This window comes from Calliopsis andreniformis, chromosome 6, assembly GCF_051401765.1.
Source record: "Calliopsis andreniformis isolate RMS-2024a chromosome 6, iyCalAndr_principal, whole genome shotgun sequence".
NCBI classification, from domain to species: domain Eukaryota; kingdom Metazoa; phylum Arthropoda; class Insecta; order Hymenoptera; family Andrenidae; genus Calliopsis; species Calliopsis andreniformis.
In genome coordinates, this window is record NC_135067.1 from 17,554,310 (window position 1) to 17,575,098 (window position 20,789).

Below are 20,789 nucleotides of genomic sequence, written 5' to 3' on the forward strand. Positions count from 1 at the left end.
CACGACAAACAATATTGTCAATACTGTTTGATATTAACAATATTTTTAATCACGTGCGCCCTAGTGCTTATATTCAATATTTAATATTTTTGAACGATTCCATAAAGTACTTACAAATGCTTTCAAAGAATTTTAAACTAAGGCAATTGGAAATAGATTTTTTTTTAAGCACAATGCACCAACACTTGATGCCACCCTTCGATTTACCCTTCCACTGTGCGCTGAGAAACAACTCTGTTGAACCAACGATTAACTACCTCTATAATTCTATACCTTTACTTCTCAAACGTCTGGGAATCGATTTTCAACTATAATTAAATAGAAATGAACGCACACGCAAGAGAACATTGCAGGGGCGCAAGCTCAATGACCTTGCAATCAATGATGCTAGTCGTTCATCAACAGCCGTATTGAAACCATTCATACGCGAATGATGTACGTGAGGTCTATATACGATCAGAACGACTACGAGCCGCAAAATGAAAATTATGAGAAGGATATCATTTATATTGTGAAGCATAGTAAATGGATTCTGAGCTCCCTCGGGATTTGGCCAGTAATGTCGCAAGGGGCAAAACGATTTTTTCCCAATGTCGCGATCGGACTTGGTAATTCGGTGCTACTGTTCGCGATAGTACCATGTACTTTGCATATTATATATGAACAGAAGGACATAATAGTAAGATTACACCTTCTTGGATTGTTAAGCTTCTGTCTGATTGCATTCATAAAGTACGGAGCTCTCGTCGCACGCAGACGAAAAATTAAAGAATGCATCGAACACGTGCAGTATGATTGGAGACAGGTCAGTGATTTAATTGTTAATGTTTCTTTCGTTAGAGATAGATTTCTAAATATTAATAGATTTTGTAATCATGGAGGATTAAAGAATATCTTTCTTAATTGACATGTGACAAAAATATTTTGTATTTTTATTTTTTAGAGTACCTGAATTCTGCTACATATTTCACTACTCAATAAAATGGTATGAACTATGTTAAACAGTTTCTTTAATCCTCTGTAGATTCAATTATGAATCAGACTGAACATTAATTAATACGCTATGCAAATCACGTATTCATATGAAGAATGTATATAATTTATAACTTTGTGTCAAGATATGTACCCTCTTTGGCTATAACTGCCACTACTTTTTTTAAATATTTAGAATTAACAAACGAAAGCTCAGGTGCTATTTTACTATTCTTGATTTTCGTCCTACTTCGTCCTATTCGCCCCTTAAATTTGTTCTCTCCTATAACCGAACACCCTGTATGCCTACTGTCACACCTAATTTATGTTACACCCCTTCCCATAAATCCGAACAGATGAAGAAAATTCAAATTGATGTGGCAGGTGGAGCTGCACAGTGATCGCGAATTTATGCTAAAATACGGAAAAGTGAGTCGAAATCTGACAATAATCTGCGCGGTGTTCATGTACACCAGCGGCATAATTTATCACACGATCCTACAATACGCGATCGGCACGTTCGTCGACGAACGAAATCGGACGATCAAGCCATTGGTCTATCCAACGTACAGCGTGCTATACAACGCGCAAAGGACTCCCATTTACGAAATCGTTTACGTTGTACACTGTATGTGCGGATACGTAATGTACTCGGTGACAGTTGGCGCTTGCGGATTGGCAGCGCTCTTCGCGATGCACATTTGCGGGCAGATCGACATCGTCGTAACACGATTAGAAGACCTTGTTAATTACAGATGGAACTCCGATCTCACCATGCGACTGATTGAGATCGTTGAACGCCATTTGAGAACCTTGAGGTATCATGTTCCAATCGTGTTGCAAACTGAGTACAGAGCTGCCTAGTTATAGGTATACACATCGAATTCAGCCTAAGTGTTCACTGAACGAAAAAGTGATACAGCACAGAGGAGTCCAAACAATGAAAAATAGTATGATACTGAATACATTTGAGACTTTCATAGTCCGAATTGCTGTTACATACTCAAGGTTTCCGAGTATGAGTCGCGTGACAAGTTGTCATCAAATTTGTGTTTGACATTTCGCTACATTGCAGCTATACTGATATAGTATGAAGCTAGCTGCAGTAACGAATCATCGTTCGTCACTAATCTCTACAATGTCAAGTACAAATTAATAGATATAAAGATACGTCTTTCCAAGTTCGAAATTGTGAGATAACTAAAACAAAAACTCTGTTTACACAATTGAGGACATTGTGCGCTGTATCACCTGGCGTTCAATGTGCACCTACAGGTGAAACTATTTAAGCGAGAAGATAAACTATTTTGTTTGCGAGGGAGATTGAGAAAAATAAGTGAATTATATTGAGATTAGATAAAATAGATAATAAGAACCATCCCTGCGTTCAGAATATGAAAACGAGAAATAGGGATATCCTGGTTAACTATAATAGAGCACCTTTGTATAAGACTGTTGTCGAAGATCGAATTATACTAAATAGGTCACTTACAGATTTTCGGCATCGGTCGAGACGATTCTGCAAGAAGTCTGCCTCTTTGAATTCATTGGCTCTACTTTTATGATATGCCTGCTCGAGTATTTCGTTATACAGGTGGGCTGATTGTCGTACCTGAACAATGTATCGCAATTTGTTGAACTCAATTTTTTTTTAAATTAGAAATATGTTAAAAAAATTACCACAATATTAATCTTGAACTCGAGATTTACGTTTCCATTTTTGTTTTCAAGCTGATTTTTTCGTTGGAAAATACAAGCTTGGAAAAACATGGGATCCGCTTTTAAGTTGATATGCTTTTATCGAAAATAGAGTCTGAAAATAATCAAACAAATAGTTTACTTTCAATTTCAAAATCTAGACACATAGATTCGATTAATACTATGCTTGCTACTATCTTCACACCCTGTATATTAACATTTGTGACAGGGTTTGGAAGAAAATAATACGGTATCTATAACAACGTATATTCTACTGCTGATATCTCTGACATTTAATATATTCATACTGTGTTATATTGGCGAATTTTTAATGCAAAAGGTACAGTTATTCTTACATAATATGTGAATTGCAAATTTTGAAATTGAACTAAATTATCATGCACTACAGACAAGTGATATTGGATTATTGTGTTTTATGATTGACTGGTACTACTTGCCCACCAAGACAATACAAGACCTCATATTAATAATTGCCATGTCAAATAATCCAGCGAAAATTAGTGCCGGTAAAATAGCAACTTTAAACTTCTCTTCTTTTGGACATGTGAGTTTTTACCGCCACGTATCAATAAATGTCTAATGCTAGGTGCATATTCAAATATTTAAATTTTAAAAATTAACTTACCATTTTAGATCATCAAGACATCATTAGCATATTTAAGCTTCCTTCGTACAGCAGTGTAATTAGTTAACTATCATACTATCTTAATACTTTTTTGTAGAACGAGAAATAAAATCTATTTCACTCAGCAACTGTTTCTTGTCACTTACTATGAACTATGAGTTATGCAGAGTAATTAAAAATTGTAAATTTACTATAAATTTTAAATTTTTAAAAAATCACTTAACAGTATCAACAGTAGTATTCACAAGTGTCTTCATGGTTTAAATAGAAAATATAATTTGGCTGCACGGGTAGTTCAAAAATGACGATTTAGATACTGGTGACTCCATCACGTGTCAAAATCTGTAACTATTTTCCCATGTTTACATTGGAAAAAAATTCCCTAGGGGCATGACACACGTTATCCAAATTTGACGTTTCAGCAACTAGGAAAATGTCAAAAGAAAACGCAATGTTTTTCTCATTGTATACAACAATTAAATGATGCACTTTATGCGTCGTATGTATATGATTCACATTTACAGTGACAGGTACGAGCTTCTATTTAACTCATTTAACGTACTATTACTATATTTGCATTTCTATATTACTTGCATAATCCAGAAGGCTATAATAAAATTCAAATTGTGATAGATACAATTACTGGTTTTATAGAGTAGATGCATTATCTTTTAATATTCCTTTTGTCTGCCAAAGTCTAGACTCAATATAATGAACTGATTCTCTTTTTCTAGCAGAACTTCATAACATAGTGTGAAAAAATATTAAAATGGCAGAGAAAGCAACAGTGGGTGGAGTACCAGTCGAATGTTTAACTGGGGAACCAGCAGCAATTTGGTTTGGCTGGCGTACGTTAGGAAATAGAGAACTTGTTAGAGAGGCATCTGCGAAAGGCACCCACATTAATCTTGCACATAAGTGTTTAGCTTATAGGCAAAACTGTTCTATTGAAGATGCTCAACACTATTTCAATAAAGAAGTTGAGATCTGGATTACTGAACTTCTGCAAAAACGCCAAATTTACAGAGCTTCTCATATTTTACAAAATATGGTATATCATAAGCTTAAATTATTGGCTTAGATTCTTATCACTTTTTATTTTTATATTATATTTTTTCACAGAAAAAAAATCCAATAGAGTATATATTTGAGGTTTGCATAAAAACCAAGGATTCTCTGTTAAGAAATTTTTTATCAGAATATTTGATAAATGCTGCACATTTTGAATGCCAGTACTTAGATTCGTGGAATATTATAAAAAATATTATACAATTTGAACAAAAATATATGTAAGTTTTACTATAGATAGCTTAATGTTAATACAAGTGAAGTGAAAGTAAATTTTTTTAGGATTCAAGATGGTTTGGGCTCCTCCCTCTGTATAGAAAATATTATTAAATTACCAGACACCATAAAACAAGCATTATGTACAGAATTATATTTTTCTATAACTGACCAAAGTCTTTTAAAAAATATAACTAACACTGTACTGTGGGATTATTTATTATCAAATAATAAAATAGAAATGATAAAGTTTTGGATTGATGTCTACTACAATGGTACTACACTTGAAGAATCAAATGACATTAATGAAGAATACAAGTCCTTATTTACTGCTATGAATATTACACCAGATATGATTGAATGTATAGATTTCTCAAGTGCTAGTAATCTGATAAAAAATCTGATTAAAAATCATCTATGTAGGTATGTCTACCTCTATTGTATAATTGTGTATGTTACAAAATTTTATATAGACATGAATTATTTATTAATGTAATATTTAAATATATTAGATATGGAATACTTGTTCAGAAAGAAAAAGAAGCTGTAAAATTAATATTAAGACGTATTTTTAACAGTGCAATGACACTGTCTGAGTTTAACAAAGCCTTGTTGCATAAAGCAAGCAATGTTAAGAAGACTGAATTTTTACAAAGTATTGATAAGGAATTATGCCTTGCGCATTGTGTGAATGAAACATGCACCCAAGAAGAGAAAACAAAAATTACAGAATTATTTGATGTAGTAACAGAAATGTGCATTAGTCAAGAACAGCACCAAGATATGTTAATAGAAGGAATTCTCAAAACTGTGAATTATCTTTCTAATGACACAAATGAATACTTGAAACAAAATTATTTGGTAGTGTTAGTACTAATATTTTCCTATTTATCTAACAAGAATATTATAAGTAATCAACACGAAGATAGCGAAATAAGAAGAAACACGTTAAAAAATATATTTACCAGTAAAGATGATTTACAGTTAGGCACTTATAATATTTCAAACGAAGTTCTTCAAAGTACATTAACACAGATCCCAATTCTTAAACATATTATAGAAAATAAACCAAAGCAAGAGATCACAATGTATGAATTATTAGATGGTTATAAAAATTTGAATGTAAAACAGTTATTTAAATGGCGATTTAATAATGAACCAATGCCTCACTTTTCTGATGAAATTCTTATTCAAAAATATGGATATAATGACACATTAACATATGAGTATTATTTGAAAGAAGCTCGTCCTAATATGGCAATTCTTAGTTTAAAGCAGTCTCAAGGAAATTTAAGTATTTCTTCTAGAAGGTAAGGAATTACATTTCTACAGATTTATACTGTTAATAGCTGAAAATGTATATCATATATCCTTAATATGTTGAGTTTAGGAAACGCAAAGCAAGTCTTTATGCCCATATTCTTGCTCTGCAAAACTTGAATAAGCCAGAAATATTATGCAGTTGCATCTCATTTATAGAAATGTTAGGCATTAACTCAGAAAGTTTGAAACTTCATATAACAGCGGCAAATTATGTACAAAAGGAAATCGGAATCTCTATAGGTGAGCTTTAATTTTCTTCAACAAGTACATTGAAAAATTTGTTCAGTATAATATACCCTTTAATTTCCAGGAACTTTATTAGAAAACGTAATATATAAAGACGAAGATGATTGTAAAACTGTAATGTCTTACATTGAAGATAGTTTCCAGAAAAATCTGAATAAAAATTTAATGGAAGATAGTCAACAATTCATAAATATGTTAAAAGTATGGGATGTAGTTTTGCGATTTTCAAGAGCACATAATACTTCTTTACCAACCAGTTTGTTAAAATTTTTAGCAAATCAAAATTATTGGTTTGAATTTGTTTTAATTTGCCATATTTTTACTTATCCTTTACATCAGGTACTAACTTTATTTTCATATGTAATATATATTACCGCCAAAATTGAATGAAAATTGAAATTACATATTACTATATTATTTTAGGTATTAGAAAATGCCAAATGCTTTGAAGATTCAATTATAAGAGAACACCTGTTAACTTGTTTAAATAATACACAACTGACAAAACCGCAATCTGCTATTTGCAGCGAACAAAAAATAAAATCACGGGATGTAAGACAGTTTCTGTATACCAAAATTGGCGTTACAAAAAATGTTAGTAATAAATGCTATATAGTTATTATTAACGTGATAATGCATTACACTAAATTATTATGAAACAGGATTCTCCAATATCATCAGATTCGGCAAGCATTTCTGATTCTTGTAGTATATCTGATTATCCTATAAGTGACACAACTTGCTCTTTGGATGATGATTTATGGTTAATTATTCTAAAATGCCATCAAAGTCCAGATCCACCTGGTGCACTAATAAGTGCATCGCAATTAACACTGAGACCTTTCCTCACAGTTTTAGCAACCTGCTACGAGGTATTTCACGCCAAAGATTCTATTCTTTTTTTAGTTATAGTGTGTTTACAATGATTTGTATTTTTTAATATTGTTAAAAAACCTACTTTAAGCCATCTTCCACTGCGGTATATTCATATTCGTGGATGGTGATATCGACTGCAAATGAAGATATTCTTTCTGAATATAAGGGATGTTTAGAACAGCAAGAATGGACAGCTAATCAAGTGTTTAATTTATTAGAGAAAATGGTGACATGTGGATATATTAATACCTTAAGTAGAGCTTACAAAATTTTTATGCCTGTTAGTACATTTTATGCTCATTGGTGTTGCATAGTACCTGACTAACATTTTTCAATTTTAGGAAAGTCCTTTCAATTCGTTTTTTGAATTTCTTACACAATGTGTAAATCATGGAGATTTCAAAGAATGCCAACAAAATTTATTGGAATTTAAAACCCAATGCCTAAATCTTAAGTGTAATGTATGTCTTGAACATAATTGAAAGACTTTGGATTTCGCACTTTGATACATAATTTAAATAATATAATAATTATGTCTTTTGTAGAAAGTTATGGATTGGGATTCTTCAGATATCACTTATCTAAATAACTCCTATTGGGTTGCACTTGTTGCCATTAAATGCATTATTGCAACACTTTCTTATAATCTTCGAAGTACACATTTACAAATAAAGTTTCTTGAAATTTTAGTAAGATGTAATTTCCATATGGATATGCCAGGTATTGTGACCTTATATATGTTAATATCTTTCTATCAATTTACTATAAAAAAAAGTATTATTTTTTAAACACTGTCTTCTTATTATAGTTCAAGTCCCACATTTTCAACGGGTTTTACAAATCATAAAAATTCTTCAAAAAACTGATGTTACGCTAAACTTTGCAGCCTATACGATATCAGATAATGTATATAATTTTGATTCAGAAATTCAGAGGTGTATCAATGAGTTAGTGAGGACTGAAGATTATAATAGCGCGTTGGAATTATCAAGTGTAGCAGAGCTAAATTCATCTGATATAATCTTGGCTCAGGTACCGCAATAACATAAGTTTTACGTTTTTTATTTTTATTATATACTAATGTAACAATAATATTTTCAGTATCGGAATAAGTTTAAGTATTATATGCAGAAAAATGATAAAATTGAAAATGCTTTCTGGACTGAGTGTGCACTAAATTTCAAAAAATGTAATGTTTCACCTGAAAAAGCAGTAGAATTTTTCATTGAACATACTGAAAAAGTTCATTCTGATAAAGAGAGGTATAAATACTTCTAAAGAAATTTCAAATAAACAAAAGACAAGATATATAAATATATTTTTTTACAGATATGAAATTTTACGCTTAGCTTTTGAAACGTTGAAAAATATTGAAACAGAACAACAAACCATTGATACATTAGAAATGGCAATGTGGAAATTCTGTATATTAGCTGGTCCTGAAAATATACAATTAGTTGATGAGCCATGTATTTTCAATAAACTGAAAACAGAATTATTGTCAGGATTAAGTAAAGTGAAATTAAGCTGCACATTAAATGACTCATATGAAAGGAGTGCAGCTGAAAAATTAATTAATAAATTAATTGATGTAGGAAAGTTAGATATTGCGCTGAGAATAAGTACCATTTTTAATTATAAGCATAAGGTAAATTGTACTAAATTTTGTTGACCACATGAACAGACTACCAAATAATTCCTTATGTGTAGGACTTACAAACTTTAATGCTATGTCTGAGTTTGGCAGAAGGTGAAATTACGCCAAACGAATTACCATCTGAACAAAAAAGTCTTCTGATGGAAACAAATAAGAACAAACAGCACAAGTATGGCGCCTTAAAAAATCGTGGCTTACAAAGATTATCGTCATCATCTTCACGTATTTATTACTTTTATGTTCTCGCAAAAAAATGTTAATTGTCATATATTTACTGTAAAATTACTATTTCAGTAAGCACTTTGACGAACATAGATGAAATAAGTAAAACGAAAAATGATATTCACAAAGTTCACATGGAATGCTTATCACTTTTGCAAAAATTTCTTGAAACCTTGGAGCATGGAGTAGATATATGTCTGAGGATTGTATTATGCTATAAATTAGCAATTCAGTTAGGAAAAAATTACCAGTTTTTGTTTTTGTTAAACAACCCTTATCAGTTTTTGCAAGAAATCGCGGAAATTAATATTGAAAATAAATCTGAAGTTCTTAGTGACATAATTACTGCATACAAAATAGGCGACGACACTGTGGCAGAATTTTTAGCTGAAAATATTACGCTAATTATTACACGATCTATTGAAGGTACTTAACAATTTAATAGCTAAATCTAAAGAAGATTGTTACAAGTTTTTATCTGTTATAGGTGGATATGAAGATATTTGTTTGTGGGGATATCCTTTGAATACGAACTTTCGCGTAATTATGGAATTATGCAATGATGTTCCGCTTCTTGGCTGGCAACTCTTAAAAACAGCAACTAAATTACTTGGGCATTCCTATGGTGAAAAAAGAAATGGTATTACAATAAAGCAGAATTATTACAGCATTTCAATATTTAAATCTTTTACATAATGTCCCCTTATTGTACAGTGTCGGCTGTAAAAATAATTGTAGAATTGGTAATACGAGCTCACGATTGCTTTACAACGTCTTGTCACATGGAAGGAATAGCATCAGTATTACGAAAATGTCAGAATCTCGCAAATCTTTTGCAAAAACATAAATCTTGGACATTATTGGTATGTCATAATTTAATAATAATAAATAAAGAAAAATAATCGCATCATGACTTGTATAATTTTAGGTACGACTTGTAACAGGCGTGGGTCGTTTTATGGAAATGAACTACATATTTCAGATATTAAAAGAGAATGATCAGTTTGAATCTTTGCTTGGCAAAGGATTAGATAAGGTTTTTTTCTTTTCTTATTACTTCTATAAAAATATGTGAATAAATTGAAATCCATTATAAAAAAATATTTCAGGTGACTGGTTTAAAAATAGCACTTTTAGAATTCTTGAAACGCTATTGCCCTGAAGATAAGGATCTTTTTACTTTAGTGGCATTACATTTTCGATTGTATCATGAAATTGCACTTATGTGGGAGAATGAAGCAAAGGATATCATAAAAATATTAATTTCAAGCCCAATGAAAGATCATGTAAAATTACATAATTCTGTTCAACAGGAACTGAAATTGATAAAGACTGACAATGTCCTGAAACAGTTACAATTAACTGTAACCAATTTCACACATGCAACTCAATATTATTTACGGGTGACCAACAATTGAAACATTACTTTATAAGAAAATATGTTTCTTGTCTATTAATTGACTAATAATGTATGTTTGTACAGGCTGAGAAATTGAATCTAGCTAGTCGATGTTCTGATCAAGCACAATTAGTGGCTCTTCAACTATCGCTTCTTAATACAGTACCCTACAATCAACATGCAATTTGCATACTGAACTTAAAGTCTGAGGATGTTGATAGAATATTATGTCATACTTTAAATTTTTCTCAAGCTCTCATCGTTATACATGCTTACAATCATCACGTGGATTGGGCTAATTTAATTTATAACCATTGTATACTGAATGGAGAAACAAAATACTTAAAAGATTTTATAGCTGTGAAAAAATTAACTTCTGGTCTAGTACAAGATTGTGCACGAAGGCAAGTCAATCGCGATTAAATAATTATGGAATTATTAATCATGTTCCTAAAATATATTCTAATTTGAAATTTCTTTAATCTATTACAGGTATAGACTAGAAAAAAGCATCATTCATACAATGACAGACAATATGAGAATATTAATCTCTGAATTATCTGATGTAGAATGTAAATATATGTTAGCAAGTCAATTGGGATTTAAGAATATTGTAGAAAACATGCTTAATAATCCTATGATAGGTGCATACCTCAAGGACACTGTGTGGAAAAAAGGCTATAATGTTACCCAAGTAAATTAGTCACATTCCAAAAATTCCAAATGTTTCTACAAATAAATACTTGATTATTTAATATTAATTAGAAATAAGTATTATAAATGTATGTTTTTACTATTATTTTTATATAAATAAATATTTTTTCAATATTGCAATCTAATTTGTTTATACTATGTATTCAAAACTATTATTTTTTTAATAGTTCATACATAGATATAAGTTTTCATTTATTTAAAGTAAAAAGCGATTTCTTGAACTTCATATTCTGTATGAAAAGCTTGCAACTTCAAACAACAATCATGACACGCAAGAATATGTGTTATAAAAAAGGCGTTGGATGCAATAAATCCGAAAAAGAAGCAGTCCTTAAATTAGATGCATACATAAAAAAGTACGAAAAGAAATTCGGAAAAATATCATCATTACGTGTTTTATCGAAGAAACAGATAAAATTGGTAAAACTTATGCGTAAATTAATAGACGCTATTGAAAGTGAAGAAATCAATAAACAGCAGGGTATGAAATTAAAATTTAGTCTTATGCAACTTTGACATATTCTATTCTTTCTTTCGTGTTGTAGCGTTTAAAATACTCCAAGTATCCAACGATGCAATAAAAGACACAATATTAAAATTACAAGATTCGATGAAGATGTACAAAGAGAATATGAGATCTGAAATTGCGAAACTCGATTGTTTAAGCACAGATCGGCTTTTAAAAATTAATTACGCGTATATTTAGTTCCCCAATTTTATATAATTACCTTACGAAGTGCTTAAAATAACTAGTGATATATTTCAATAGAATAAAATAATCGTAGATTTTATATCTAATAATTCTGTCATTTTATTTAGACATGTACAAGACTCTTATCTGCGTTCCAATGTAAATAAGAGTATGGACATATATTTACTAAAAATAATTTAATTCATTTAAGCAGTAATTTAAAAGAATAAATATTTCAGTGTTTAGTTCATATAAACTTTGTTTTTGAGTCATATGTACATTTAAAAAACTATCATTTATATTTTACAATTTATTTAAAAAATGATAAACTATGGATCTACATTACGAAAGAAACGATGTTATAGTCTTATGATTTTTATCAGATTTTAAAAGATCTACGTTCGGTCGACGTTTTATAGAATTCATGCTTACATCGCATGTATCAACTTTTCTTTTTACATTTTCAGTTTGAAGAGCTGGATTATTTAATTCTCTTTGCAACTTCTCAGCTATATGAAAATCACAATGTTCATCATATTTTGAAACGGGAATTATCTGATAACACTCTAAACATTTTTTAGATAAGACTGCAGTAAAATCAGACACGCTGTTTTTGACTAGAAAACTATAAATGCCATTGTTCTTCTTCGCCTTGGAGATATTAGTTTTAGATTTACTTTTTGTTTTCGAATGTTTTGCTGTAGTTTCCTTTACATGACTTTTTGTATTTTGTGCTTTCATATACGGTTTTGCTTCTTCTTGTAAATCAGATGGTAGTAATGCAACCACACTAGGATCAATATTGTTTAAATCAGGAAATATTTCTTGTAGCTTTATAGTACTTTGTAAATTAATCGCGTTATTAGAATTTTTTGTTACACTTAAATGAGTTTTTTCTTGTCCAATCTCATTACTGTTGCGTGTTTTATAATTATACTGATTTGTATTTAAATGGAACTCACTAGAGTCGCTTTTTTTGCTTGAATTTGCAACAATTATATATTCCTCCTCTTCGTCATTTTTAATTTCGTCAGGTTTTGTAATACATTTCTTTAAGATCGCATATTTATCAGTATTTTTTTTTTCAACGAATTCAGTTAATACAGTTTTACGTGTATCTGCATCATTTAATTTAACCTCATTTGAATGAAGAACATTCATGAAAAATGATTGTTTATATTCACTTTGATCTAAAGAATCATTTAAGTTAGTATTGCTAAATTCTTTCTCTATAAATGTTTTTTTCTTATTCCGTTCATTTAATGATCTAATTAAATTATTTAATCTCCTAGAAGTAGGTGACCAATCTGTATTTGTGTTTGGAACTTGTTCGTCTAATTGTACACTAGTTCTGGAATTCCATGGAATACCTTCTACTTTACTGTTTGATACATATTTCACTTCAACATTAGAAGAAGTCACACTAGTAGATATATTTCTTTCCAAATTATTTGTTACTGTTTCAGCAACATTACTAACTGATTGTACATATTCCACATTTTTATTTTCTACCTCAACACCTTTTTGATTAAGGTCTAACTTATTTGGTTTAAAAAAATTTCTAAAATTTTCACTACCTTTAGCTTGCACAAATTTACCAGCTGATATACCTAAATATGCAATTGGACACTGCGTTGATTTGGATATGACATCCACACAACGCGATGCCATTTTTTCTGGTTTGTATGAAGTTAAAGTACATGAACGGGATTGAGATACAGTAGTTTTCTTTTGATAGTAGTGAAAGCAAATAGTAAGTAGCGTTGCTCGTCGTTCATTTTCTTCAAGATCCTGTTCAAGTCGTTCACAAACTTCTGCTGACAACTCGCCAGCCCAATGCTTTAACTATAAACAAAAAATTGCTTTCTGTATTCAGATATGTATACCTTATAAATTTTGTTCACATGAATTTTATCATTAACCTACCACATCTATAGACACAATAGCTTGTTTTCCAGGAAATTTTTTACATGCTCCAATTGATTTTGACATAAGCCTCATAATAACAGGCTCATTGTCTATACCTCGAGCAATATTATATAACCATAATCTAAAAAAATATATCTGTTGAAATAATACCTATTTGGAAATTAAAAAATTTTTTAGAAACACATACCCTGTTTTGTCATCAAAACGTTTTTGTAAATATTGCAAGGAATATTGCAATAAGTCACCCATAACATTGCAATTAAGAGATTCAACAACAACGTCTCCAAACTTTCCACCTAGATTTCTAACTTTTTTGATTGGTAGAGTAGAATAAAGTAATGAAATTGCAGCTGCAGGTAATATTGTTTGTCTATTTGGTTTATGTAATCCACATGCCAACTTAGCTAATATCTAAAAATAAACAATTTCAATATGAATCTTTAGATTCTTTTATTGCATTTGAATAACTGATAGAAAGAATTACATTTAATTTACCTTATTTTGTGCAATACCAGCAGAACATCTAAATCCTGTTTGTTTAAATATGTCAGCTCTTAATTCTTCAACTATTACACCAGCTACTGCTAACTTCTGAGCTTGTGCATCTTCAAGTTCTTCAAAAATATTTGATATCCAAGTTTTTAAACCTTTACTTCTTTCTTCTACAATACCATAATATAATTATATTATTCACAAATATATCTTTGAACAAAATACACTGTAAACTTTATTCTTTACCTTCATCATTCTTCCCTACTTCTGAATGTCCTATTACAAATGTATTTGAAAGCTGTGCTACTAATTGTTCTGGAGAAATAAAACTTTCTGCTATCCTTTTTTCAACAATATCAGTAATATCTAAATATGCTTCATCCACACTAGCTCGTTCTATCACATTGCAATGTTCCTTCATTACATTAATAACTTCACGACCAGCACTTCTATATCTGTAGAAACGTTAATAGTCTTTAATGATTACACACATGTATTTTCATAATTAAATATATACTTTTTTTTTTCAAACCTTGATGTATCTGCTTTACCACGAAGACATGGTACACTAGCCAAAAGAAGATCTGGACATTTTTCTTTAGCTTCTTCACCTCTCATATGCCGTGTAATACCATATGCCCTGGCTTCATAATTAACAGCGATTATTCTAATAGAAAAACAATTGAAGTTTAATTAACAGCTCTAACACTTAGAAATCTAATTATCTAATTAATACATTACAAAATCTCACCCTCCCAACTGCCACTGATTATATTGAACAACAGCAAGTGGTTTTCCTGCGTATTCCGGTTGCAGTTTCGTTTCAACTTGACAAAAGAAACAATCCATATCTATTAAAACGACAATCCTCTCACTGTTTGTACTCCCCATGGTGGAAAAACTTTATTTGCTTCTTTGAGAGTGGTCACAAGTTAAAGGTTAGGAACAATGACATTCTATCGACCGTATTTATCTAGATTTTATAAAGAAACAAATTCTCAGAATCTGTTCTCGTGAAAACATTTTTTGTGTTTCTCAAAGACACTACTGTTCTAAATAAAAAACTGTAACATTGCAAAGGCAAACACAGTTACGGGAATCGGTGAACAAACCAAGTAAATTTAACCGCGGTTTTTCGACAGTTTAGAAATTCAAATTTATGGTAACTAGTTTGCCGTTCCTAAACTTATTTTATTTTAATAAGCGGACATCTTTAATCATTGCTACCACTAACTGTTTCGGTTCGCAAAATAGCGAAAATAAATAACTTTCTCCTAGAGAAAAAGAGGTTTACGAATTCCGAGCCTAAAGAATTATTTGTGTTAGAATCGATATCGATATTAACGAGAGGAGCCTGAAAACTACGTATTTCGAATTCATCTTTCAAACTCGCGTCCTTCGGTTTATTACGTGTAAGATGTGTCAAATCTAAAAACATGAAACATTCTATGAATTATTGAAAATACAGATCACAGATGCCTGTCAAGTTTCGGAACGCCTCAATTACTGCAAATACAACATAAACGCGTTTTTTTTGTTTGCAGTTTCATTTCTGCCTTTTTATTTGTGCGTAAGTTACGTGGTGCGTGGAGTAATAATAGTTTTGTGGCAATGCCAAGTAAAAAGAAAAAATATAATGCGCGTTTTCCAGCGGTGAGTATCAAAAATATCATATGTTTTGGGAAGAGTTTCCCCTTGCAAAGTAATTAAAGTATTATATAAATGATAATAATAATGAGATTTTAATAAAAATAACGTTCCGGTTAACTTGTAATTTTAACGAAATTTTGAAAAAACAAAATACCATAAAAAGACTAATTGTGTATACAAATTTTAAATGTACATACTTAACCTCACTTTGCAACTCTACATCAGGGTAGAATCAAGAAAATTATGCAAACCGATGAGGAAGTTGGGAAAGTTGCACAAGCGGTGCCAATTATAATCTATATCCTTTTCAATTACTAACAAGAATAATATTTACTGTGATAATTATTTATATAATTTGCTATTAAAGATAAATTCCTTAATTGTTCATATACCTAGAACATTAGAATTGTTTGTGCATTCATTACTCACAAAGACTATGCAAATTACAAGTGCCAAGAATGCCAAAACTTTAAGTCCATCTCATATGTGAGTAACATTGTGTAGAAGATAGATCAAAATCCATATTTAACGATAATTTGTAATGACATTTACTTATAGGAAACAATGTATTTTATCAGAAAGTCGGTTTGATTTTTTGAAAGATTTAGTAAAGTCTTTACCAGATGTATCAGGACCTGATGATGAAGTGCCTACACCACCATTAACTCCTGCTCCAATAAATTCAAATGCAGCAAATACGACTATTTGTACACCTGCATTGCAACATTCTGAAGTAGGGTAAGTATTAATTTAATTGACTATCATTTTTATGTTGCATAACTGGTTGATGTCTATATTTTGTCTTTTTAGAATTCAAAAGCAGCAAATGGGATTAGCTACTGAAATAAACTTAGAACATAAAAACTCAAAAGATAATGGAGGAACTGGAATATACAATTCAAGTGGCATGAATGAAACAGTTAAAAATACACCTGTCTCTCAAGTCCCAGAATTTCAAATATCTGTGCCTACATCTTTTCAAATTAGTCAACCAAACTTTTATACAGAAGTTAATCCTGTGAATTTAAATACAAATACACCTACTGTAAATACAAATAATCAACCAACATCAAACTTTGCTCATACTGCCAACCTTGATGAAGATTATGATACATAGTTATTTTTTAACAATGTTAGGATCATAAATTTGTATGTTATCCAATTTAGAACAGATGTAAAAATGTTTGACCGGTGATGTCACAAAGTTTTCTTCAGGCTGTTCAGTATCTATATATTACAACATACGATTTGCATTATTTAAATAATCTTGTTACTTATATATGCTTATATAACCATAAATTTTTATATTTTTATATGTAATCTGTCAACAGTTACACAGACACTCTGTTTATATTAATTGAAATAACATGTTTGGTATTTATAAATATTTTGTATTACTGTACTGGATTAGTAAGAGATACTTGTATTCCTAGTATTTTATTTTGATGTATACATATGTATAGTAAGTATGAATGGTAGGACATAAACAAATATGCGCTTAAGACATAGCCCTATTATTATTTCCATGTAGGCAAAATTGTTTTTATTATTCATGTAACTATAAAGGTATATTGTACATTTATAGAGGTACAAATGCTTTTAATTGTTAAGGGTGTAGTTTTATGTCTCAATTTATCCCAGTTCATAATTTTAAATATTTATCATTTGCAACATAGCATACATGATAATGTGCTTTAAAACGAAACTTTTTTTACGTCTATATTTATATAGTATGCTATTTTAACGAATTATAGCACATAATGAGACGTTTTATATGTACATTCGACAGTTTTTTAAATATAAAAAATTAACTTAGTTTTTTTGACAATGTTCTCTTTGAAATGATCATAAAAACACGTTCTTTGCTTCATAAAATATTTTATAGTATAGATATATATTGTAGAACTATGTAGTATACATAAATGATGCGCATATTTTCACTGAAATTATTACATGTTTTGAATTTCAATATGTAAAAATTAATTAAATAAAATAGCTATTAAATTGTATGATAATTTAAATGCTGATAATGCTTTACTTTTAGAAATAAATTTTAGATTTCATGTATGTTTTAAGTACAATATTTTCATTGTAACAAAACTGTAAGAATTACGTTATTTCAGAATACTACATTCATAACAATTAAGTAATAAATTTAGCAAATATGCACATTGTAATAAATGTAAAATACGCTTGTTTAGAAAAAAGGAATAAAATAGGCAATATTTGTATAAGAAATATATTAAGAATGAAATGAAAAGTGCGCTCGTTGTATGTATAATTATACGTTATTTTGTTTTATAGATCACTTATTATAAAGTATAATTTATTTTCATAGATAAACAAAATTATTTTCGTAAGTAAAAGCAATAGAAAACTCGTTTAAGTATCGATCGTTATATATATATATCTATATATACATATATAGATGAATAGGGTATATCTATTTTAACCTTTTGCACTTGAAGGTTCTGATTTTCCATACATTTTGTCCCCTTAGAAGGGACAACCGAGTACAAAGGGTTAATACTAATTAAAAATCAAGTCAAATTATGTACATGCATTTTCATATGTTTAAAAGTGTATCTGTTGTGTTAAGAGCATATTTTTAATAAAAGAAAGTTTTCAATTTACAAGCGTGTTCTTCAAACCATTTTTAAATAACAGAAAGTAGAGAAATTATTCATTTATTATACCGATACAATAGTGAAAACGTGTATTATATTAATTACACGAAAAAAAGTAGAGGTTTAACTGAAAACTTTCTTGCTAAAAACTAGGATGTATATTTATACCACATATTTGTAAAAGAAAACAGTGCTAGAACTATTCTAATAAAATAATTAAATATTTACAACTGCATAATATATAAATAATTTACCTTTTATTTCGGATATTAATTTTATTCGTTGATTAGTATTTAAATAGGCGTAGCGTCTTAATACTTTTTTGAATATTGCGAAAATCTATCTATTGGGGGCGCTTTTACAAGCAGAGACTTGTGAATAAACAAGAGTAAAGTGATAGATCTATCGTATGTATACTTCGTCAATGTATGACTATATAAATATTATGACTATATGACTATATGTATATAAATTTGAGCTAAATAGTAGCTGATCATTTCTTCTTATTCTTTAAAAACGATTTTATGTGTGAATATATTTCTAATGAAATATGGAAGATTCGGTAAAGGATCAGACCGATCGTGATAAAAGTAATCCAATTGTATTTCTGGACATCGCAATCGAAACAGAAAAAGGTAACACAACTGTGATTACTAAATTATGTCAATGAAATTTTCTAATTTTAAAAAAAACTTCTACATTTTGATGATAATTTGCATATTGAACATCATTCATTGTAGTAGGAAGAGTTGTGATAGAGCTTTATAAAGATAAAGTGCCACGAACAGCAGAGAATTTTCGTGCTTTATGTACTGGTGAAAAGGGTATTGGAAGCTATGGTAAAAAGTTGCACTATAAAGGATCAATATTCCACAGAGGTATAATTAAATGGATCAATATTCTATAAAGGTAATACATAAGAAAATATTTTAATAAAAAGGAACATTGATATGGTTCAGTGGTACGACCATATATGATCCAAGGTGGAGACATAGTAAATTTTAATGGAACAAGTGGTGAAAGTATATATGGTCCAAAATTTGAGGATGAACGTTTTCTCAAACATTCTGTAGGAGGATTACTGAGTATGGTAAATGAGGGTCGTCGAAATACCAACAGTTCCCAGTTTGTCATTACAATCTCTCCTGCTATGCACTTAGACAATAAAAATGTGGTTTTTGGTAAAGTTTTAAAAGGAATGGGTGTAGTATTAGAAGTATCAAAAGTGCAAACAAAAGACAGTGGAAACAAAGATGTACCAATAAAGGTAACAATGGAGTTTACATACCTTTCCTATTTTCTTCCTGAGAACAATTATTTATTCAAGTTTATTGTGACAGAAAATACAAATAGTTGATTGTGGTGAACTGAAACCAGGAGAAGATTGGGGTTTGGAAGAAAATGATAATACAGAAGATGTATTCACACCATGGCCAGAGGATTGGAACTATACCAAAAACATTGAACAACTTGATGTAAGTATCATTGCTAAAGCATCTATACTTTTAGCAAAAAATTGCACGTTTGTATATGAATTTTTATAGTATGAACAAATGAATGAAGTCATAAGGAAGATTAAGGATTCAGGAAATTATTACTTTTCTCAAAAGAATTATGTAGATGCAGATCGAAAGTATAAGAAAGCATTACGTTACTATAAGTGGATGGTTGAAAAAGTGGATATACCAAATTCTGTAAATGAATCAGTGAGAAACCCTAAAATAATAATACTGCTCAATCTTGCAGCTGTAAATTTAAAAAAAAAAAAATATCGTGAAGTATTGGATTTATGTACAGAGGTAAAATATTAAATTATACAAGAAGTTTCTTAAATTATTATTATACATACTTAACATTATTTTTATATTTAGGTTTTGCAGTTAGATGAAAAAAACAGTAAAGCACTATTTCGTAGAAGTCAAGCATACTCAGGACTGAGTGAATATGATTTAAGCTTGGCAGATTTAAGAACAGCACTGTCAAGATCACCTAATAATAAAGCTATTTTGATGGAAATAGAAAGAGTAAAGAAACTTAAAAATTCATATATTGCCATTGCAAAAGTATCTTATCAAAGAATGTTCAGATAAACAAAATTTTTAAAAACAAATTTGTAAACATAATACAATTTTTTATATATATTTAAAATTTTTTTAAATGTCGATGACACTATTCTTCGTATATAAAACAATATGTACTTAACAAACAACGTGGATGTATACATATGGTGTTTTATTATATGACAATTCTGATATCTTGTGCTGAATGTAAAAAGCATAATCATATCTCATTTATTACAGAAATAAATACGTTTATAATCAAGTAGTTAATGTATTGCAACTCATTTATTGAACACTTATAAG

At 29.8% G+C, this 20,789-nt stretch overlaps 6 protein-coding genes across 12 annotated transcripts; 5 read left to right on the forward strand and 1 right to left on the reverse strand.

Moving 5' to 3' along the window:
- Nucleotides 1-433: 433 nt before the first annotated feature.
- On the forward strand, nt 434-3,375 carry LOC143181239 (odorant receptor 4-like). Its single transcript, XM_076381590.1, has 6 exons — nt 434-805; nt 1,357-1,790; nt 2,467-2,566; nt 2,900-3,010; nt 3,080-3,235; nt 3,325-3,375. Exons 1-6 carry the CDS (start codon nt 434-436, stop codon nt 3,373-3,375), a joined length of 1,224 nt encoding a protein of 407 aa, XP_076237705.1.
- A 346-nt stretch (nt 3,376-3,721) lies between these two features.
- Spg11 (spatacsin) lies at nt 3,722-11,156 on the forward strand. 3 transcript variants are annotated; one of them, XM_076379938.1, is made up of 23 exons: nt 3,722-3,846; nt 4,054-4,367; nt 4,439-4,605; nt 4,667-5,023; nt 5,113-5,910; nt 5,991-6,163; nt 6,234-6,508; nt 6,593-6,763; nt 6,832-7,041; nt 7,134-7,325; nt 7,387-7,506; nt 7,591-7,765; nt 7,854-8,077; nt 8,147-8,307; nt 8,375-8,693; nt 8,756-8,924; nt 8,997-9,350; nt 9,412-9,564; nt 9,639-9,787; nt 9,853-9,960; nt 10,034-10,327; nt 10,408-10,727; nt 10,816-11,156. In XM_076379938.1, the coding sequence occupies exons 2-23, from the start codon at nt 4,086-4,088 to the stop codon at nt 11,024-11,026; spliced, it is 5,382 nt and encodes a 1,793-aa protein (XP_076236053.1). In that variant the 5' UTR covers nt 3,722-3,846; nt 4,054-4,085; the 3' UTR covers nt 11,027-11,156. The 3 variants fall into 3 exon arrangements, with proteins under 3 accessions (XP_076236053.1, XP_076236055.1, XP_076236054.1); XM_076379939.1 differs by having other exon boundaries at nt 3,764-3,846; nt 4,051-4,367; XM_076379940.1 differs by lacking the exons at nt 10,408-10,727; nt 10,816-11,156 and having other exon boundaries at nt 10,110-10,320.
- A 115-nt stretch (nt 11,157-11,271) lies between these two features.
- LOC143180133 (uncharacterized) lies at nt 11,272-11,743 on the forward strand. Its single transcript, XM_076379666.1, has 2 exons — nt 11,272-11,518; nt 11,583-11,743. The coding sequence occupies exons 1-2, from the start codon at nt 11,272-11,274 to the stop codon at nt 11,741-11,743; spliced, it is 408 nt and encodes a 135-aa protein (XP_076235781.1).
- Dnapol-eta (DNA polymerase eta) lies at nt 11,546-15,509 on the reverse strand. 2 transcript variants are annotated; one of them, XM_076380788.1, is made up of 8 exons: nt 15,384-15,509; nt 14,901-15,122; nt 14,682-14,816; nt 14,396-14,604; nt 14,153-14,319; nt 13,845-14,068; nt 13,655-13,778; nt 11,546-13,573 (listed from the first exon to the last, which is right to left on the reverse strand). In XM_076380788.1, the coding sequence occupies exons 2-8, from the start codon at nt 15,038-15,040 to the stop codon at nt 12,071-12,073; spliced, it is 2,502 nt and encodes an 833-aa protein (XP_076236903.1). In that variant the 5' UTR covers nt 15,041-15,122; nt 15,384-15,509; the 3' UTR covers nt 11,546-12,070. The 2 variants fall into 2 exon arrangements, with proteins under 2 accessions (XP_076236903.1, XP_076236904.1); XM_076380789.1 differs by lacking the exon at nt 15,384-15,509 and having other exon boundaries at nt 13,658-13,778; nt 14,901-15,249.
- On the forward strand, nt 15,027-17,581 carry Nc2alpha (negative cofactor 2 alpha). 4 transcript variants are annotated; one of them, XM_076380793.1, is made up of 6 exons: nt 15,027-15,087; nt 15,694-15,802; nt 16,030-16,097; nt 16,192-16,285; nt 16,358-16,537; nt 16,610-17,581. In XM_076380793.1, the coding sequence occupies exons 2-6, from the start codon at nt 15,786-15,788 to the stop codon at nt 16,914-16,916; spliced, it is 666 nt and encodes a 221-aa protein (XP_076236908.1). In that variant the 5' UTR covers nt 15,027-15,087; nt 15,694-15,785; the 3' UTR covers nt 16,917-17,581. The 4 variants fall into 4 exon arrangements, with proteins under 4 accessions (XP_076236908.1, XP_076236906.1, XP_076236907.1 ...); XM_076380791.1 differs by having other exon boundaries at nt 15,028-15,087; nt 16,025-16,097; XM_076380792.1 differs by lacking the exon at nt 15,027-15,087 and adding an exon at nt 15,499-15,561.
- A 1,262-nt stretch (nt 17,582-18,843) lies between these two features.
- Cyp40 (Cyclophilin 40) lies at nt 18,844-20,751 on the forward strand. The gene is made up of 6 exons (XM_076379812.1): nt 18,844-19,061; nt 19,167-19,304; nt 19,386-19,693; nt 19,767-19,901; nt 19,971-20,225; nt 20,298-20,751. The coding sequence occupies exons 1-6, from the start codon at nt 18,977-18,979 to the stop codon at nt 20,514-20,516; spliced, it is 1,140 nt and encodes a 379-aa protein (XP_076235927.1). The 5' UTR covers nt 18,844-18,976; the 3' UTR covers nt 20,517-20,751.
- The last annotated feature ends 38 nt before the right edge of the window (nt 20,752-20,789 follow it).